Genomic DNA, 17,729 nt, shown 5'->3' with positions numbered 1-17,729 from the left:
TCGCGCGCACGCGCCCGCAGGGCCGGCGGCCAGGCTGGCGGGGCGGGGCGCGGCGCGCGGCCATCTTTGCTGAGGGAGCCGCTCTCGGCCCACCGCCGGCCGCGGGCCCGCCCGCCATCTTGGAGCCGGGAAGCGCGCGGGGGCGGGGCGGGTCGCGGCCCCGGAAGGGGAAGCGCTGAGGTGCCACTTGGCCGCCGGGGCAGCGGCCGTGGGTGTGGGGTGGGAGCGCAGGTGCCGCAGGGTCCCCTCGGCCCTGTTTGAGGCTGCCCCGCCGTGAGGAGCCGCCTGCTTGCTCGCTGTCTCCAACCCCTCCCTCTCGCCTGCCCTGGCAGCGGCGCGGTGCGGGTGAAAGTTCCCCCGCCTCAGGTGAGGGCCGCTCCCGCCCCCCGGCCGCCCCCGGGCTGGCCGAACACCCCCGGCTGGGGGTCGAGTCGGCCGCTGCCGCCAGGCGAGAGAGAGATGGCTGAAAGCCTCTCCTGGGAGCTCGGTGTCTGCACGGGTTGAGGCGTGCGGTGGGGCGAGGTGGAAAAGTTGCTGTTGGATTTCGCTTCAAGGGACCGGACAGAAAGCGGCGAAATGGATGACTTCCCCTCCATCTGCCTGCTGTCCCTGGCCATGCTGGTCGCCTGCTATGTGGCAGGGATTATACCCTTGGCGGTTAATTTTTCCGAGGTAAGACAGCTCCGCCAAACTGCTCGTTGGTTGCTAACGGAGAAACCAGAGGCATCTCCCAGTAGGAGTTGGTGCCGTCCCTTTGCAATCCGGCAACGCTGTTAAGGATGAAGCTGTAACTTAAAAAGTTCCGAGTGCAGTATTAATTTTCATTCAAAACTGCTGTGTGAAATTTTGTTTGCTTCACAGTGTGTACGGAAGCTACTTAAACTTGCCACATTTGAGTCGAGTCTCTGTTACGAGTGAAGTCTCAGCATGTAGTATAAGGACATGAATAAGCATGGCTATTCTTAGAAGCTTGTGTAAGAAATTGATGAAGTCACAGATTATCTCTTATTATGTGCCTATGGGCTGCTCAAATTAAGGCTTTAAAAAAAAATTCCAAGAATATTCTCAGAAAACCTTGGTTCACAGCTTGCACTGTTGAAAATTAAACCTTAGCTTTTTGATTACTGTAGAACTTCAAGTTACTGCCACGTGAAAGTCAAGGCATTCTTTTGGAAAAATACCTTGGATAACTAAGATACTGTTAAAGGAGAGGGAGACTTTCCTGGATCGGGTAAGTTTCCAGACAGTGCAGGAGTTCCTCATTAAACATATTTGGCTTCGTCTAAGAAATGGTTGTTGAGGTGATGACGATTGTCACAGTCTCTGTAAGTTTCCTAATATCCTCTGATACCCACGGGGTTTTTCTCTGTCTAAATGATGGTTACTGTATGGAGGTATGGTGTAGTGAGAGTTCAGTTGTTCTAAGGCAGTAAGAGCACTCTCATGAGGGGTGCCCGTTTCTCTTGGAAGTAGTGCTACTTTTGGGAAGCAGGGCGCTGGAGGAGAAACGTGCCTTTGTCTTCCATCAAGTCAGAGGGCTGCTTGCACTTGTCCTTTGGTCCCATTATTACTAGGAGGCTTTGGGAGCTGTAGACCCTGAGCAGCATGGAAGGAAAGGCTGTTCATTTTAGGAAAAGTACAACTCAACTAAATGAATTTCAACCTAACAGTGTATTTGGACATCTTCACGTGAACATCAGCAGACTTCTGTTTTGCCAGTGCTTCTTCATCTGATGCTTTGGTGGACCTTGCCTTATGTGTCTTCAGTGTTCTTGCTTCCACGGCCTTGCTCTTCAAAACTCACTTCCCCCCTGAAGCCCACGAAGGGTTTTCTTGCAAATTTGCTGAGGGTGCTGCCTCATGTGCTAATATTGTCTCTTTTTTAATTTAATTTTGCATTTAGTCATGTATGTGCTTGATAGTCACCTGTTAACTCATAATTTATATTCAGTGTTGTTTGGAGGTAAGGTTCTTGATCTCTCTTTGTGTTTTCTTTGTATAGTTGAATCAGTGGTCTCTTAAACCTTTCTAGGCTTCCCGCAGCTGCAGGAATACAGGTCTGTTGTGGATCCAAAACTGCCTGAGCAGTAATCACATCTTTATCAGCCTTTTGTGTGTGTGGTATTTTACCATCAGTACACAAATGTGCAGTCAAGTTTATTGTGGTATCTTAAGCTCTCAGAAATTCTTGACTCAGTTTTACACTTGATTTAAGTCTTTTATTTAAGATATTTTAAGGGTTTGCATGCAATGCTGGTTTAAAAGAGCAAAATATCTCTGCCCATGATGTACAAATCCTAGCTAATCCTGGAAGTGTCTAATTAGAAGTTATAATTGTTTAGTTTAAAATTATTGCTTAGGATTCCGCAACAAAGACGATTTCAAACTGAAATGAATGTTTGGATGGTCCATTCTATAGTTTGCAAAAAGTTTTGTGGATGGCCACAGTGAGTAAAAATGCCTCTTCCCACTGGCTAATGTAATGATTGAGTTGAAAACAAAAGTGAATGCTATGCATAAGAGACCTCAGGTACTGGAGAAAAATAAAATTATTCATTAGTGTTAATACATTCCTTCAGATTATTTTTTTTGCCATGGAATTTATTACTTGTGTTCTGATCTCATGTCGTGTTCTATTGTTTCTATTAGATTAGGATATTTTTGAAAGTATAAAACACCAGGAAGGGCAGGTATGACTAAACATGGGTGGTAAAAGGTACAAACTGAACAGAGCTTTGCCTTAGTTCTGTGTGCAGAGGTACCCTTTCAGCTTAATCCTAATTTACAGGACTCTGTTGGTCTAATTTAGGGCTGGAAACAGCACTGTACCGGTTCTGAGGCTATCTCTTAAAGTGTAGTCTAAATGTAAAAAAACCAAAAAAAATCCCCAAGAATTGTAGCAGTTTGAATGTTGTGGTGGTGTAACAGAGGCAGAAACTGGGGCCACTTCCTGCTGAAAGCAGGTGTGAGTTTTTGATAGGTCTGAGTAAGAGTTTCAATGCCAAATATTGAGCAGTGGAACAGTTTGCTAATTTAAGGAATTTGAGATTTTTTTCCATGGAATTTTAGCACTGTTTACTGTGTTGCTCTTCTTTTTTAACATGCGAATGTATTTAACAGAAATGGATAAAACTATACTACTTTTGCCTATCTATGTAGGCTGTTGTTACAAAATTTCTGTATTCACTATTCACTAACTATTTTGTACTGAAGAGGATGTGAAGGCTTATCTTGTAATGATAACTTGTTAGTCTGTATTACTTTCATGGACCTTTAAAATTCACAGGTGCCCAAGTGAAAGCAAGCTATAGTCTGTATTTGCAGTTGTAATAAAGCAGTATTCCTTCTGACAATTTTCTCTGTGTTTATGTATGTATGCAAAAGATATTATAGTTGTAGACAAAAATAATGGTTTTATCCTTGTAAGATACTGTATTTTTGCAAAATTACTTTATGAACAGCAAATGTTGAAAATTTATCTTCTCATGTAGATTGCCACTGTATGACAATTTACCAAGTATAATTATTACATATGCTAGTATGCAGTGCATGTTTGTGGCAACTTTACACTTTGAGTTTTCCCCAGTAACGCTGCAGTTGTTCCCTTATGGTCACATTTGGCTTGCTTTCAGGAAGCTGGCTGTGCACGTCCCTAGTGCCTCCTGCTTTTTCTATGCAAGTGTTGCACATTTCGGTGAGACTGAACGATTTGTCGTTACAGTGCATGAAGGAGAATGGATGTCATAATAATGATATGCAACAAGTGGCTTCCTGTTATTCAAATGCTGACCTCTGTCTCTAGGTTCTCAGTAGTTAACATGAGTATTTTGGTGGCACTCAGACTTCCATTGAGCGTGGAAGATGATGATGGTCCTGCCACAAAATGTTTGCTACACAGTTGTTAGGAGGATCTAAACTCCCATGGTTGCTGCATGTTACGTGATAGGGGTTACAGAAATTATGAGTAATGGCCTTTGCAAACTGTCATATTTTAGACCCCATTATATGTTTATATATTTGGATTTTAGTACATGGCTTTGTCTTTAGCCTGTCAGTGTAGTCACAAGGAAGTGAATTGGTGAATTTATTGGTAAAACAGAATGTAATTAGGTTGAGAGGAAGAGATGTCTAAGCTTTTTGCCCCAAACTAGAATATAACTAGGAAGATAACGCTAAGTAATAGCAGCAAGTACTCATAAACAATGCGTGTTTTCTATTTTTGTTACAGAAATTCTTCCAAAAATATTAACAAAACTATTATTCTTTACTATACTATAAAAACATTAAGTTTATGTGTTGTTGGTAAGGTTTAATTGCAAGTGCTCAATATTTATGTACAAGTAACCCCCTTCCCCAGCCTCCCTTAATAAGGGAGAGTAAAGAAAGCATTTTCATTCTTAAAGCTGATACTTGTTTTGTACTTTCTTGCAGGAGAGATTGAAGTTGGTGACTGTTCTGGGTGCTGGGCTGTTGTGTGGAACTGCCTTGGCTGTCATTGTGCCAGAAGGAGTACATGCACTTTACGAAGACATTTTGGAGGGTAAGAACCAAACCCAGATGGCTTCGTTCAGAATAACTTAGGTCATGGTGTTATGATATACCAAGGCTCCTTTTTACGGTTTTTAGCATGAGATTGGTGGAAGAGCTTCACAGCAGCATGACACAAAGCAGGCATGGAAATGCAGAACTACCGTAGGCATATGGCACATTGAAGGATGTGTTCAGACTGTAGATTGATGACTCTTCCTGAGTTATTGAATCATTTGTCTGTCTGGATACTGTACTGTTCATGGAATAACAGCCTTTTATGATAGGTCATGTGTAGTGTTTCTTATTCTGGGGAGAGTTAAATTTTAACTGCCACTGGAACTTCAAAGGAGGTGTAAGGATGCCTTTGGCAGAGAATGAAATTATGGAGTATTTGCTGTTTCTTTTTGTAGTTTAGACAGCTTCTCATTAAAACAATTGCAGGAGGTGTTTTACAGATTTGTATCCCTGCCCTAATAAGAATTTCCTCTGATGCTGAAGAACATCTTGGAATTAATATACTTAGCTGAAAATTATGGTTGTATAGGGCTAATTCACAGAGTAGCAGGCATTTCTTCTTGGGTGGTGGTATACATTACACCTCTAAATCTCTGTGTTCAAGCATCCAGTTCTAGTCTACTGTCACTGTCTTCACCACCTCATCATGTCTAATGAAGAGCTCAAAGTGAGCAGAGATTGTGTCTTGCGGGGAGGTTTGTGTGGAGCATATCTTACCACCTTAATAGAGCTCAATTTGAGGTTATGACATTGTTTTAAATAGCCAGTGCTCATCACCTCTGTTTGGAGTGCACTTTAAATTTTGCTTTTGCTTGGAGACTTGTGCTGTTAGATGGCCATTGCATGTATGAGATTTTTCCAGTATTCTCAGAATCAAAAGTTTGAAGTGGCAATGACTTGCTGATTGCAGGGGAAAGCACTATAAAGTTGAGGCTGTAAAGAACCTTGCAAACATCTGGTGTAGTGTTGTTGCTGATCTGGGATTGAGAGGTAACTGTAGTTCTTTGCTTTTCTTGTAGTACTGGGTTTCGTGTTTCTAAACTTTTATATTTCATTTTAGTAATATGCTTTAATGTATACTGGTTTAGCTTCCACTAAATTTATGTTGTTCTGCTTAGATTTAGAATAAATGGAAGATAATACATAAAATCATGCTTTATCAAGAAGTGAAAGAAGCTCTGATTATGGTTTTATACTGTACTATAATTTGTGCACTCTGATGTCGGATGTCTCTAATGAGCTGTAGTTGTGGGTTTGCTCTCTATTCAATTTTAATTCTGAGTAGACTAATTTTCTCTTGTAATGGTACAGCTAGCAATGAATACAATTGCTGTGAACATTTGTGGGTTTTAATACTTTTTCACTAAATGGGGCATACTGTTCATGTATGACTCGACAGCTTGCTGTGTAGAGCTGTATGGGCTATAACTTTGTTAGTGTATGGCAGAAAAAGACACTTTCCAGTACTGTAGTAGTAACAGCAGAAGTATTTATCTAGGAAAGAAGAGTTTGTCTGTGAATGGCTTCAGACTTGATGTCTGACTCACAGTATTGTCTAACAACAGTCTATCTGTAAAGTTTTTTTTTATTATTGCAAAGGGGCAGAATTAATGGGTATTACAGATTTAACTACAAAAAATATTTCTCATATTTTTCTTGGAAAAGTAGGATATTCAAAATCAAACTTAAGACCATGAGAACAGCTTTCTTTTTTTTTTCAAGTTCATCTATTTACATAATTAAGCCTAGAAAGGTGCAACTAAGGGAAACATTGACGTATATTCATGTAAGTAGAAGAACAAAAAGAGGGCTTTGTTTTCCCTCTTTCAGGTGTAGCTTAACTCTGACTGGTTGCTTGCTATCAAGCACTTGACTGCTTTTCATTGATATGGAAATAATTTACTATTACTTCTGTATTTACCCACAGACTATGGAATAAATAACTTCTAATTTTTGACCTTGTAGGCTGAGAGCAAACAGCATATCAGGACTTGGATTATTTTTTGATCATAGACCTGTGTATGTGTGTAGTGAAATCTTGGTTTGGGTACTACCAGCAAATAAAATTTCTTTGCTGACTTCAGTCCTTTGTTTTAGCTGCTGAAACTGTATAACCACTGTCAGAAAGATTGCCCTGAGTTTTACACAGATTTACGGCTTGAAATGATCTGAAGTAAAGTCAACTTCATAATATAGATGGCAAAAATCTTGTGTGGTCCAAAGTAATTTTATTGATCAATCTTGTTCAGCAAAAATATGTTTGAAATCTTTGCTACCAAGCCTATTCTGATGTGCTTTGATTATAGTAATGGCATTGTGATGTTTTGTACAGTGGGATGAACATAAACTTGTCTCATCCAAGAAGATGTATGAATATTCCAGCAAGATGATGACTTGCTAGAGTAAGTCAAATTGTTGGTATAAGTTTTTAAAGCTTCTGAAGAGTAGTTGCTGTCCAAAAGACCTTCTCAAAATGAAAAAAGCATGGGCAAGCTTTAATAGCTTGTGTAGGGAAAGGAAAAAACCACATATCATTCATCCCTAGGACTTGGACTTTGGGTTTCTGGGATGGTACTGACAGTTGTAGGTCAGTGTGCTTGACTAAACTATTGTTATAGTCTATATCAGTGGGATGTATCAATACTAGCTTGTTTGTATCTCAGCATCAGTTAAAGATGGTATTAAATCTATTATTAGATGGAACCTATTTTATCTCCTCATCCTGTATTTTCTCACTTAAGTGAAGATAATGAAGTAACTGCTTGACGGTATCTCTGAATATTGACAAAACTGGCAGCTTCAATTAAAAAAGGAATTATACAGCAATTTTTGTGAATTAATTTGTATTTAAAATGCAGCTTGGCTTATAACATAGTAATGCTTTCTTTGCTTTTCCATGCTGAAGATGTATGAGAAGAAACCAACCAGGCTTTGCTAAGAACACTGTCTATGAAAGACCTTAGACAAGGACTTCTGTATATTGTCCAGGAAAGTGTGAGGGAGGCTTTTGCAGAGGAGGAAAGAAGCGACTATGCCATGTCTAGTCTCCTGTCTCCTAATCTGTTCTCTTGCCTTTCACAGGAAAGCATCACCCAGCGAGCGAGAAGCAGCATGTGATTGAGTCTGAGATGGTAGCGAAAATCCCAGCTGTACATGAGCATGGCCACGACCATTCCAGGTTGCATGCCTACATTGGTGTGTCCCTTGTCCTCGGCTTTGTCTTCATGCTGTTGGTGGATCAGATAGGCAGCTCTCATGTACACTCTACAGATGGTAAGTAAAGATTCACTTCAGTTAGACTTGCTAATTAGTCTTAATTAACAAGTTGCAGTTTTTATTTTTGAATGCTACTGGGATTTAATTTGTCCAGTCATGTCCAGAGTTTCAGTAGGTGCTTTAAAAACATAAACCAAGGTTCATGTTTAAACCAAGGAAATGTTTATGCTGGAAATCTATCTCAAAATTGACCATAATTTGAGAGCTTTCCACAATAAGATGAAATAACTGTATGAGCATGTGTGGTGTGGTGTGGGGGTGAAGGGTGACTTGATGCTTGAGTTATTGTCTGTTTTACCATATCACTCATAGGGGATTTCTTTGGCTCTCTAAAATACTTCAGGTTAGTCTTATATTTGTTTGTTTTTTCCTACTTAATTGTCGTATATGTAGGTAAAATTTGCAAAGAACAACAAGTTATCATAAGTAAGGTGGCAGAGATTATTAGATGTAAGCTCTGTAACTGCATAGGTGGGCCTCCCACACTAGTCTAGAGCCTCACTTACTTCGAAATACTCTTTCTGCTTTGTATAAAGATTTGTCAGTTTCTTGCAAGACTCTAAAATTGCCTATGGTTGCCTTTGTTTCCTGCCTGTGACTTCATGCTCAGAATGTAGCTTGAGATGCACCAAAGGTGTTCCACCATTTGAAAAGGTATTTTATTGCCTTTGGCTGCTCATTTTCACCCACACGATGTCCTCTGATGCTGGAATTTGGCCCTGAAAAACTAAGGAATTGATCTGAAAGGAAAAGTAAAACACACACACAAAGGAGGGGGAATATGTTTTGGCTGGATTCTTGTCAGTTCATAGTGCAACTTGTGTGTATGGGGTGGTCCAGATGAAAGGCCAGTGCGGGGCCTATGTCAGCTGTGTGCTCCTGAAGAAGTGTAAATGGAGCCGCGGCCATGGGTAGCTGATTTTCAGAGCTTTCTAAAGAAATAATGGCAGTGAGGATGTTAGGGAGATGCAGGTAAGCAAGGATTCTTTTTCTTCCAAAAGAATCCTTGGTTTGTATAGGTTATGACCCTTTTCTATGTCTCTGGTCATAGCAAATACCAGGAGAAAACTGACTGTGATCTGTGTTAGAGATACACACTGTAAAATAGAATATTAAGTTTTATCTAGCCTGTACACATCACAGGAGATGTAGCAATGTTTTGTAATGTCTTTTAAAGCGACTGAAGAAGAACACTTTTCTCTTGAACCAATGTCTTGTAGTTTATTATCTACCAAGTGACTAGATGTTACTTTGTCTAAACTAGAAAAATTCAGTAGGCCAGAGTGAAGGTATGAAGTCAAATGTGACTCTTTGTGTTTAGTAATGGTCAATCCAGAACAATTGTAAAAGAAACGTTTTTTGGGAGTATACGATTGCTGTCATGCAAGTGCAGCTTATGCAGCTAATTAGTCACATAGGCTTCCCTTCATTCAGAAGATCAAGCTGAGCAAAGAGAATGCATTAGTTTTTAGCTAGCTCATTTCCCTGATCTGGCTCATTGGGAAACTACATGGGTGCCTGGGAATGAAGAGACTGGAGGGCGAGGGGACAGGCAGGAGGAAAGAACAGGACTGGAATTTCTGTTTTGGCATCACTGCAGACTTAGTGAAGCAGCTGTGTAGGTGTGGTTACAGTTGTCCTACAGACCACTGGGATAATTCAGCCATGGCTGTTCAAACTGTCTGGAATTAAACAGTTGAATAATAAGATGTTTCTATACTTGTGTAGGGCTTACCCACCCTGCAGCGATTCTTTGTAACAGTTTCACCACTGATTGTGTAGTGGTGGATATTGATATTGCCCTGTTGTGCTGTGTAATGAGCTAACCTGTAAATGTTCAGGCAATTCTGGTCAAACACTGGATCTCAAGCAGCACTAGCTGCATTTATCCTTTGTGGTGTATAATGTCAAAGGGAAATCTTTGCAGCTGGTGCTGTGACACATAGACTTTATTGTTTTCTAGGAACTGCCAGAGAAACACTGCATCAAAAACTGACCCAGACTGTCACCTGAAGGAAACTACAAACATTGAGCTGTGTGGGGACAAATCATCCTTACTCTTGCAGCAGTTCTGGATTCTTGGGATCCAAAAATAGCTTTTCTTTCTCTTGGTGGCACCAACCTTTAACATTTCATTTTAGGAGGTTAAGAATAGTATCTGCTTTAGCCTATGAGAGAGATCCTGCAAATTGCAAAGAATTGTCTACGAATCTGTCACTTGTTTGTTGGCAGAACTTCAGGTGATTTGAAGGTGTTAAGTGTCAAACTATTTTACAGTAAGTCTAATGCAGAAATACAGAAGCTGGTAGTTTTGAGTACAACTGCCTAAGCAGCTGGGAGAGATATGTACAGTGATACTCACAATTATTTTTTCCAGCATAATTTATTAATTTGATCTCTTTATTCTAACTGTTCTCATGACTGTTTCAGATCCAGAAGCTGCAAGATCAGGCAATTCCAAAATCACCACAACACTGGGACTAGTAGTGCATGCTGCAGGTAATGCAGTTAATTGTAATTGTTAGTGCCTGACAAGTACATGCATTGCTGTGTGGGTCATCTTCAGGTGTGATGGAGACACTTGGGTTTTGCTTTTGAAGGTGGCTTTTTATTAAAGAAAAAAAACGAAAAAAAAACCCCAAAAACAAAGGCAAGGAGACCTAAGGATCTTCCCCAGATTTAACTGGGAGCTCAGATGCTTCACAGAGTTTTATTTGGGTACAGAATTTTCTCTTTTACTCTTTACTCTTTTATTTTCCCCATCTGAAAGGTTGTGTGATGCTCACTCTCTGCCTCTTCAATTCCTTTGCTGACTCCTTTAGCTGCTAAATTTGAAAACATGCTAACACATTTGATGAGTAGTGTGAAACACCTTTGGGTTTGCTTGTTGGTTGATGTTTTTTTTTTAAAAATACTAATTTAAAAGAATAGTACCTTGCAGGGAAAAAAGACATTATAAGGTGGAGCACAAAGACTTGACTGAAACACGTTTAGGCTGACTTGCAAGGACTGATTGTTCGGTGTATGTTACAGTCAAGCGATGTTCACGTTGTAGTTCTTCACTATATATGTGTAGTATAAATATGATGCATTTTCATGTCCTGCTGAAGGTTGTTGTCTAGATAAGTCAGAAGATGTTGATCAAAAAGATACTTCTTCACCAACCAAAGTGTTTATATATTAAGGAGTAATGTAGTATCCATTTTCTATTTCATTTAGACAGTATATTTATTGTAAGTGGTAAAAAATATTTACAATAGTATTTATATTTGAAAAATCATTTAAAGGGTAATAATTAAAATTCTTGCAATGCTTAGTATCTAAAACAGATTTTTAAATTTAGATCGGAAGTCTTTTTAGTACAGAAGACCAAAACAACCAAATTTGTTCCTTGTTACTTGAAGGAATGTGTCAACACTGAGTTGATTCCCGGTATGGTTTTTGTGGTTTTGGGAAATATGAGACAGCTTCTGTTGAGGGTTGTCTGATACTCTGAAATGTTATGGCTTAACAAAGGCAAGTGAATCCTCCATTGGGTTGCTATTGTTAATGGCAGTTTTCAGTAACAGAGCTTCTTAAATCAACATGTTTTCTACTGTCAGCCTTTGAGGGGATGGGGAAGCTCATGTGGAGGAATAATCCATGAATCTGCACTCCTTTTTCAGCTGATGGTGTTGCATTGGGTGCAGCAGCTTCTACTTCTCAGACTAGTGTCCAGTTGATAGTGTTTGTTGCGATTATGTTGCACAAGGTGAGTTATCATCAAAAAAATCTTACTTGTTCTTCAAAAGACTGTTAACACTCACAGGAATTGCTAAAGATCTACAGTTTCATTAGTGAGGTAATACAGAAGTGTTTAGTGCCATTGAAATGAAGAGGTTAGTACAGTGTCAAGGACCAAAAATCACCGGGTATAAGGTATGATAGTAGAGCACATGATTGATGCTAAGTCTGAGTGGGGTGCAAATGAGAGAGAATTCTGACTGCCTACTGCCTCCCTTGGTTGCAGAAGCTGGGAAAAGTCTCCCAAAAATAGGTAGAGAAGAGTAGCTCATGAAGTGTCTCAGCTTCACACTGACTTCTTCTGAAGCTAGTGTGGTAGTGTTTATTTACCAAACAAGAAAACCCTAGATTACTACTGCTGTAAGAGACATATTCAGAGAAGTTCTAACGGGTGAGGCACAGAACTATATGCTAGTGCATTCAAGGAGGGAAAGCAGTTTTATGCTGATTACAACAATCTTTTGGTTCCGTGACGTTCATCAGAAAATGGGGAGGATATTTGTTGTGAAGGGTTTTAGTGTTTAAAGGGTTAGTCTTTTGAAACCACTGAATATCAGAGTACTAAATTACAACTTCTGGTTACCTCTGTTGTAGTAGCTTCAACATCACTCATACCATTTCTGTAGGAAAACAAATCTTTTGCTGATGGTGACAAGCAAACAGTGGCTCTTGAAGATGGGGTGATCTTTGCTTAATACTTGTGTGAATGTACCTATTGGCTATATAGGCTCTAAACATACATGTGCAGATCAAATTTGCCTTATGGTAGCACATGCATGGATTACAGTGGTTAGTTGTAAATTTATCAGAAATCTTGCCTAATTACATATCCAAACTGTTAGGAAATGCATATCTATTATGTCTTTTCTTTGTGCATGCAAGAAATTGTGGTTTACATAACTTTTTTTGAGGGTGGCAATGTCACTGTCATATCTTAGAGCTTAACTTACGGCTATTGCCAGGTGAAACTTGCTTTTGTTCTTCTTAATGTTCAAATTAACTGACCTCTGAAATTGTACAATTTTAGAGGAGGAAAATGTCTCCTATGAATATTTGGTATTAGAAGAGAAAATTATTTCTTCACTGGTATCTTTTTTCTGTTCTTCTGATCCTGATTGATGCTTTTCTCTTTCTCATCTTTTTTCACTTATGATTTCCTTCTAAGCTTAAAAGAAAAAAGGATTCTCTGTATAAAAATGCTTAATGTATTTTAGTTTTATGTCTTACCTCAGAAATGTCAGGGTGGATTGCTATTGTCTTTATGCAAGAAAAAATACAGTAAATTCAGTGTGTGAGTAGTAGGATATCTATGCCTTTTGGATAAGAAACTGGATGCCAGCAGAGGGAAAAGGAAGTATTTGTTTGCTTCCTGGTGAGAAGAGGAATGAACTAATCAAAAGAGCTCTTAAGTCTTTGTTAACATGGAGGCTGACTGTTACCTGTCTTTGGGCAATTGTTTCCCTCCCATGTTAATTGTAGAATTTTTCTACTGCAGATGAAGAACCTGTCTATCTAACGTGTGATAGTAACAGGATGAAAAAAGAAATTACCTAAGTTGATGGAGTCTTAGGGATTATAGCAATGAATCCAGTCAAAATGAATATTTTGGTATTTATAATGACTACACAAGTACGTGTTTTCTCATAGCCAGAACATGAGTTTCCATTAGGTTCAGTTATTAAGATGGGGCAGTCTGCAGAATGCTCTAGATTTGGGTTAGCTGCAGCATGCTAGTGCCCACCCTGAATGTCTTCCAGTTCAGTCCATTTCAATGTAATAAGTCATATTTCAACCTTTTCTCATCTTTCTGGGGGTTTTAGAAGGTATTGTAAATAGTGAATATTGTTTTTTGCAGGCACCAGCTGCCTTTGGCCTGGTTTCCTTCCTGATGCACGCTGGGCTAGAACGGAATCGAATCAGAAAACACTTGCTGGTCTTTGCGTTAGCAGCACCTGTTATGTCGATGGTGACATACTTAGGGCTAAGCAAGGTAGGTCCGTGGTTTTGTTCTGCCCAAAATCTAGCTTAGTGGTGAAGTTTGGGGAAAGGACTGTGATACGAGTTTCTTATTACATAATTCCAAACTGCTTGAAAAATTCAGCAGAAGAAGATTTAAGAAAAGTTGATGAAAAAGTAGCAATATAAATGCACGAAAGATAATAATCCATGTTTTTCCATCAGAGTCAGTGACATAACTCCTTTATAGAGTTTGATATAGCTTTTTTTTTTTTTAGAAGTCTGATTTCTGTGTTTTATCTTTTCTGCTGCTCCCCACTGAGAACAATTTATTCATATACCAGGTTTTAGCTGATGCCTATTTAAATAAGTAATTTTCAGCATTGTTGCATGCATTGTTCTTTTAATATGCAGGTAGGAAATAATCTCCTCTGGTTTCCCCCACCATCCCAGAAGTGGTCCTTTATATTCAAAGTCTGTGTCAGGAGTTGAGTCCTCAGCTAGAACAGTCTTTTTGCCTTATTCCATAAAACATTGTTGTGTTTTGGGTCTGTGCAACAAATGGCCTGTGAAATGGAACACTGCACATGAGTTTATCATCTCTGTCCAAATTAAATGTTTCTGCTTCTCATAGCATATCCTGGTATGCTCCTGTATTTCTGAACTGTGGTGTGTCATGCTGGTGACGCGCTATGGTGGTGTGTTGTAAAGGATATAACATGTGATCTCACAAAACTCAAGGCATGGGAGGAAAGATTAAATAAATCATCTGGGATAATCCTTTACTTTAGCTGGATAGGATTTATATTTGACATTACAGTACAAGAGACAGCAGAAAAAAAGGTTGGGTTTGTAAATAGAAAAGAGAATTCTCTTTGAGCACTCTTTTGAAGTGTTCTCATCAAGGGTTGGGTTTACATTTTGCCCTTCAGAAAGAACAGAGAATTGATAAGGCATCAGGGCTGTCACTGTGGTTTTATAGTTCCAGCTCATGTATCTTTCTCTGGAAAAATGACCTGAGAAATAAACACAAGAACTAAGATTACACCTGAGTTAGAGAGCGTTCAGGAAGCATTTGAATCTGATATGAGTGGGTTTGCATTTCACTGCATTTACTGATGTGCAGCATATCTTAATCGTATTATGGAGGTGAAGAGGTGCTCAGTTTTGATGCAGAAGACACATTTCTTCATGAAGTTTGCATGGAAATCCTGGAAGAGTTTTGGGTGTTTACATCTAACATACAAATAAAATACTGAATGAGTGATGTTTTGGGACTTGGTTCCAAAGAGCAGTGGAGCAGATATTTAAAGGCTAACATCTTATTTGAACCCCTTGTTTAAAGTCAATCTTGAGCATCCTCCCTAAAATTCGTGACTTTGCAATATGAAATTTTTTTTCAAAACCTGTTTGGTATGTTGGCTGTGACATGGTCAAATAAGATGCTTCAGCAGACTGTGACTTTCTTGCTTTTCTTAGGGTTCTTTTGTAAGGGCTTTTTCTTTTGTAAGTCCAAAGTGAAGTGACTAGGAGGAGGGCTGCCTTTCTCCTCCCCCACAACTTTAGAGTGCCAGTTACTGCATGGAAGGTGCAAAACACAAAAATCATGCTAAGCCATTGTCATTGTAAGACAGGGAGAGTTGATAGAAATCCTTCTGTGCTTGGATACTGTGAGAATTTTTTTTTATTATTGATTGAAGAACTTCTGCTTATTCTCACTTTTTTTGCTGTTTGTGTTTCAGAGCAGCAAAGAAGCCCTTTCAGAAGTCAATGCCACTGGAGTTGCTATGCTGTTTTCTGCTGGGACTTTCCTTTATGTTGCGACAGTTCATGTGCTCCCAGAAGTAGGAGGAATTGCTCATAGCCACAAACCTGAATCAACTGGAGGAAAAGGACTCAGTCGTCTAGAGGTGGCAGCCCTAGTATTAGGATGCCTTATTCCTCTAGTTTTGTCCATTGGACACCATCACTAAATGCTCAAATTTCACTGTTCTCCTCCTCTATAAGACATGAGCAGTAAATGTCTGCTGCTCCCTTTATCATTCTTTTACCCATCATTCATCCCATCTACTTCATGGAGTTCAGAGGGAATCTTGATTGAAAAATGAGGAATACTGGGAAAGTTTTTAGTGTAGCAAAATGTACTTTGGCAGCCGGACGGAAATTCTATGTAACTTTCTTTTCTGAAGACACTTGCTATTTTAATTGTTACTTCTGGCCCTATTCTCAGGGAAGATGGAACTTGAAGTTTAAGAAAGGTGAGCAGGGAAGAACATAGCGACTCATCATGAAATTGCAATCACCAAAGTATTCTGCAGTTCAGCTTTTGCAGCTGAGAGCAAAACCCAAGGATGGCTGTGTTGTGAGAGGTTGAATTCTCACTAATGAAGAAGGGGGTTCTTCCCCATCGGTTCTACATTGTCCTGGCAGCGCGATTGGCCCTTGTGATGCTTGTCACTAATTGTATTGCAGAAATGGCCTACACTGGGAGCTCTGGATAACACTGCTGTTGTCACAGAAGTGTCACTTGATAGGAAAGAAATTATATAGACAATGTGTAGGATTAGAGTAAGAAATCAGCTGGTTCAGGAAGTGCAAATGAGTTTTGCAGTGTATTCCATTGTTTAAGACGAAGGATAGAAGCAAGGAGAATAGTGTTTTGATTGTTTATTCAATTGTTAATAAATTCTAAAAAGGCATTGTTTCTTGGGAGATAGTCTTCTGCCAAGTCAGTCAAGTGTTAAGCACCAAAAATGTCAGCAGGAATTACATATTGGCTACTGTGATACACTACTGCTTCTGTTGAGAGAGATACCCATAGTGCTGTTTGAAATAGAGCTGCTCTGGGCTCTGAGGAGTGGAAATCTGATGGAGACAGCTGTTGAGGGACCAGAGAACTTTACTAGCTCATTTTCAAAAATCTGAGCTGCTGAAATCAGTAGGGGGCTGTGTGGGTTTTTCACTAAATAAAGGTATTATGGCTAACAAAACAAGATGTTTAGTTAAATATTAATGCTGCAGATAGAATACAAAGTGTTTCTAAAGCAGTTCTGAACAAAAAAACCACAAACCCACAAACAAAAAACCCAACCGATGGGTTTCCAGTGGACCTGTTCGACATTTTGCTTTTCCTTTGGGAATTATTCATTTTCCTCTTACTGATAAGCATTAGTTTTGGTGAATCTACTGGACAACTTTCTGCCAATTGCTGATGTCTCTCACTGCAGAAGAGTGGTAAAAGATCCCTCCAATTCCAAGGCACAGCTTTGTCTTATCAGGCACCATTTCCCTTATGCAAAACATGTTATACTCTAATAATTGTAGTGCATTGAAAAGTCAGGAATGCTTGACGTGCACAGAATCAGCGTAAAATTCTTCCTTTAGGGGAAAACTTTTTAATGCTGTACCCCTTTTAAGCTGTACTTTGTCTGCACTTTTGAAGATAATATTGCCAAATATATTTTTCTTTTTTCTTTTTGGTTTTTTTAAAATGAATTTTGAAGTCTTGATATATCTTCTTAACTGAAGTGCTTCTTGTTTCTATTTGAATGAGTGTGACTGTTTTTCATGCCGTTTGTTACTTAAACTGCACAACCCATTGTGCCTGCTAACTTCTTTATGTTTTTGTTATCGTCCTGTTTGTCTGTTAGTTCAGAGGGTAATGGGTTTATGGCCTGGCTCTTGGACTAGTGGTGGCTTTGTCTGTTGGCTCTCTAACAATATGGATGTATCCCAGGATTGAACCTAGTATTGATTCCCAGGAGTGCTTGTTCATTTGTGTGTTTTACTATATAAGATCAATGCAAAATTACTAGAAGTCATGTTTTCCCATAAGACAGTATTTTCAGATAGAATTAGTGCTTCAGGCCTAAACAAGCATTTTTTAATATGAGACCTTAATATTGTGTTCTGAAAAGCCACTGCAAAATTAGTGATGTGGATGGGATCCTCTTCTGTGTGTTTTTCAATGGTGTTGTCTGTTTGTTTTGGTTTGGGGATTTTTACAGCATACATAATGCAACTGGTAAGTGACTAGTTTAAAAAGTTCAGCAGGACAGGTTCCTAACACATGCAAATGATACACGGGGCTGTTTACTCCACAGTTCTGTTCTTCCTGATTTCTCCCTAATTACCTTCTTCCTTGATAATCTCACTATTTTACCATGTTT

At 39.4% G+C, this 17,729-nt stretch overlaps 1 protein-coding gene across 2 annotated transcripts; it reads left to right on the top strand.

Moving 5' to 3' along the window:
- Positions 1–186: 186 nt before the first annotated feature.
- Positions 187–17,179, top strand: SLC39A9 (solute carrier family 39 member 9). Of its 2 annotated transcripts, XM_069017596.1 has the most exons (8): positions 187–366; positions 555–672; positions 4,432–4,540; positions 7,627–7,818; positions 10,252–10,320; positions 11,487–11,572; positions 13,460–13,594; positions 15,303–17,179. In XM_069017596.1, the coding sequence occupies exons 2-8, from the start codon at positions 577–579 to the stop codon at positions 15,531–15,533; spliced, it is 918 nt and encodes a 305-aa protein (XP_068873697.1). In that variant the 5' UTR covers positions 187–366; positions 555–576; the 3' UTR covers positions 15,534–17,179. The 2 variants fall into 2 exon arrangements, with proteins under 2 accessions (XP_068873697.1, XP_068873696.1); XM_069017595.1 differs by having other exon boundaries at positions 187–672.
- Positions 17,180–17,729: the final 550 nt, after the last annotated feature.

Source organism: Aphelocoma coerulescens, chromosome 5 (genome assembly GCF_041296385.1).
Source record: "Aphelocoma coerulescens isolate FSJ_1873_10779 chromosome 5, UR_Acoe_1.0, whole genome shotgun sequence".
NCBI lineage: Eukaryota > Metazoa > Chordata > Aves > Passeriformes > Corvidae > Aphelocoma > Aphelocoma coerulescens.
The sequence above is the reverse complement of the archived record's forward strand: the minus strand, read 5'-3'. Positions and strand labels throughout refer to the sequence as shown.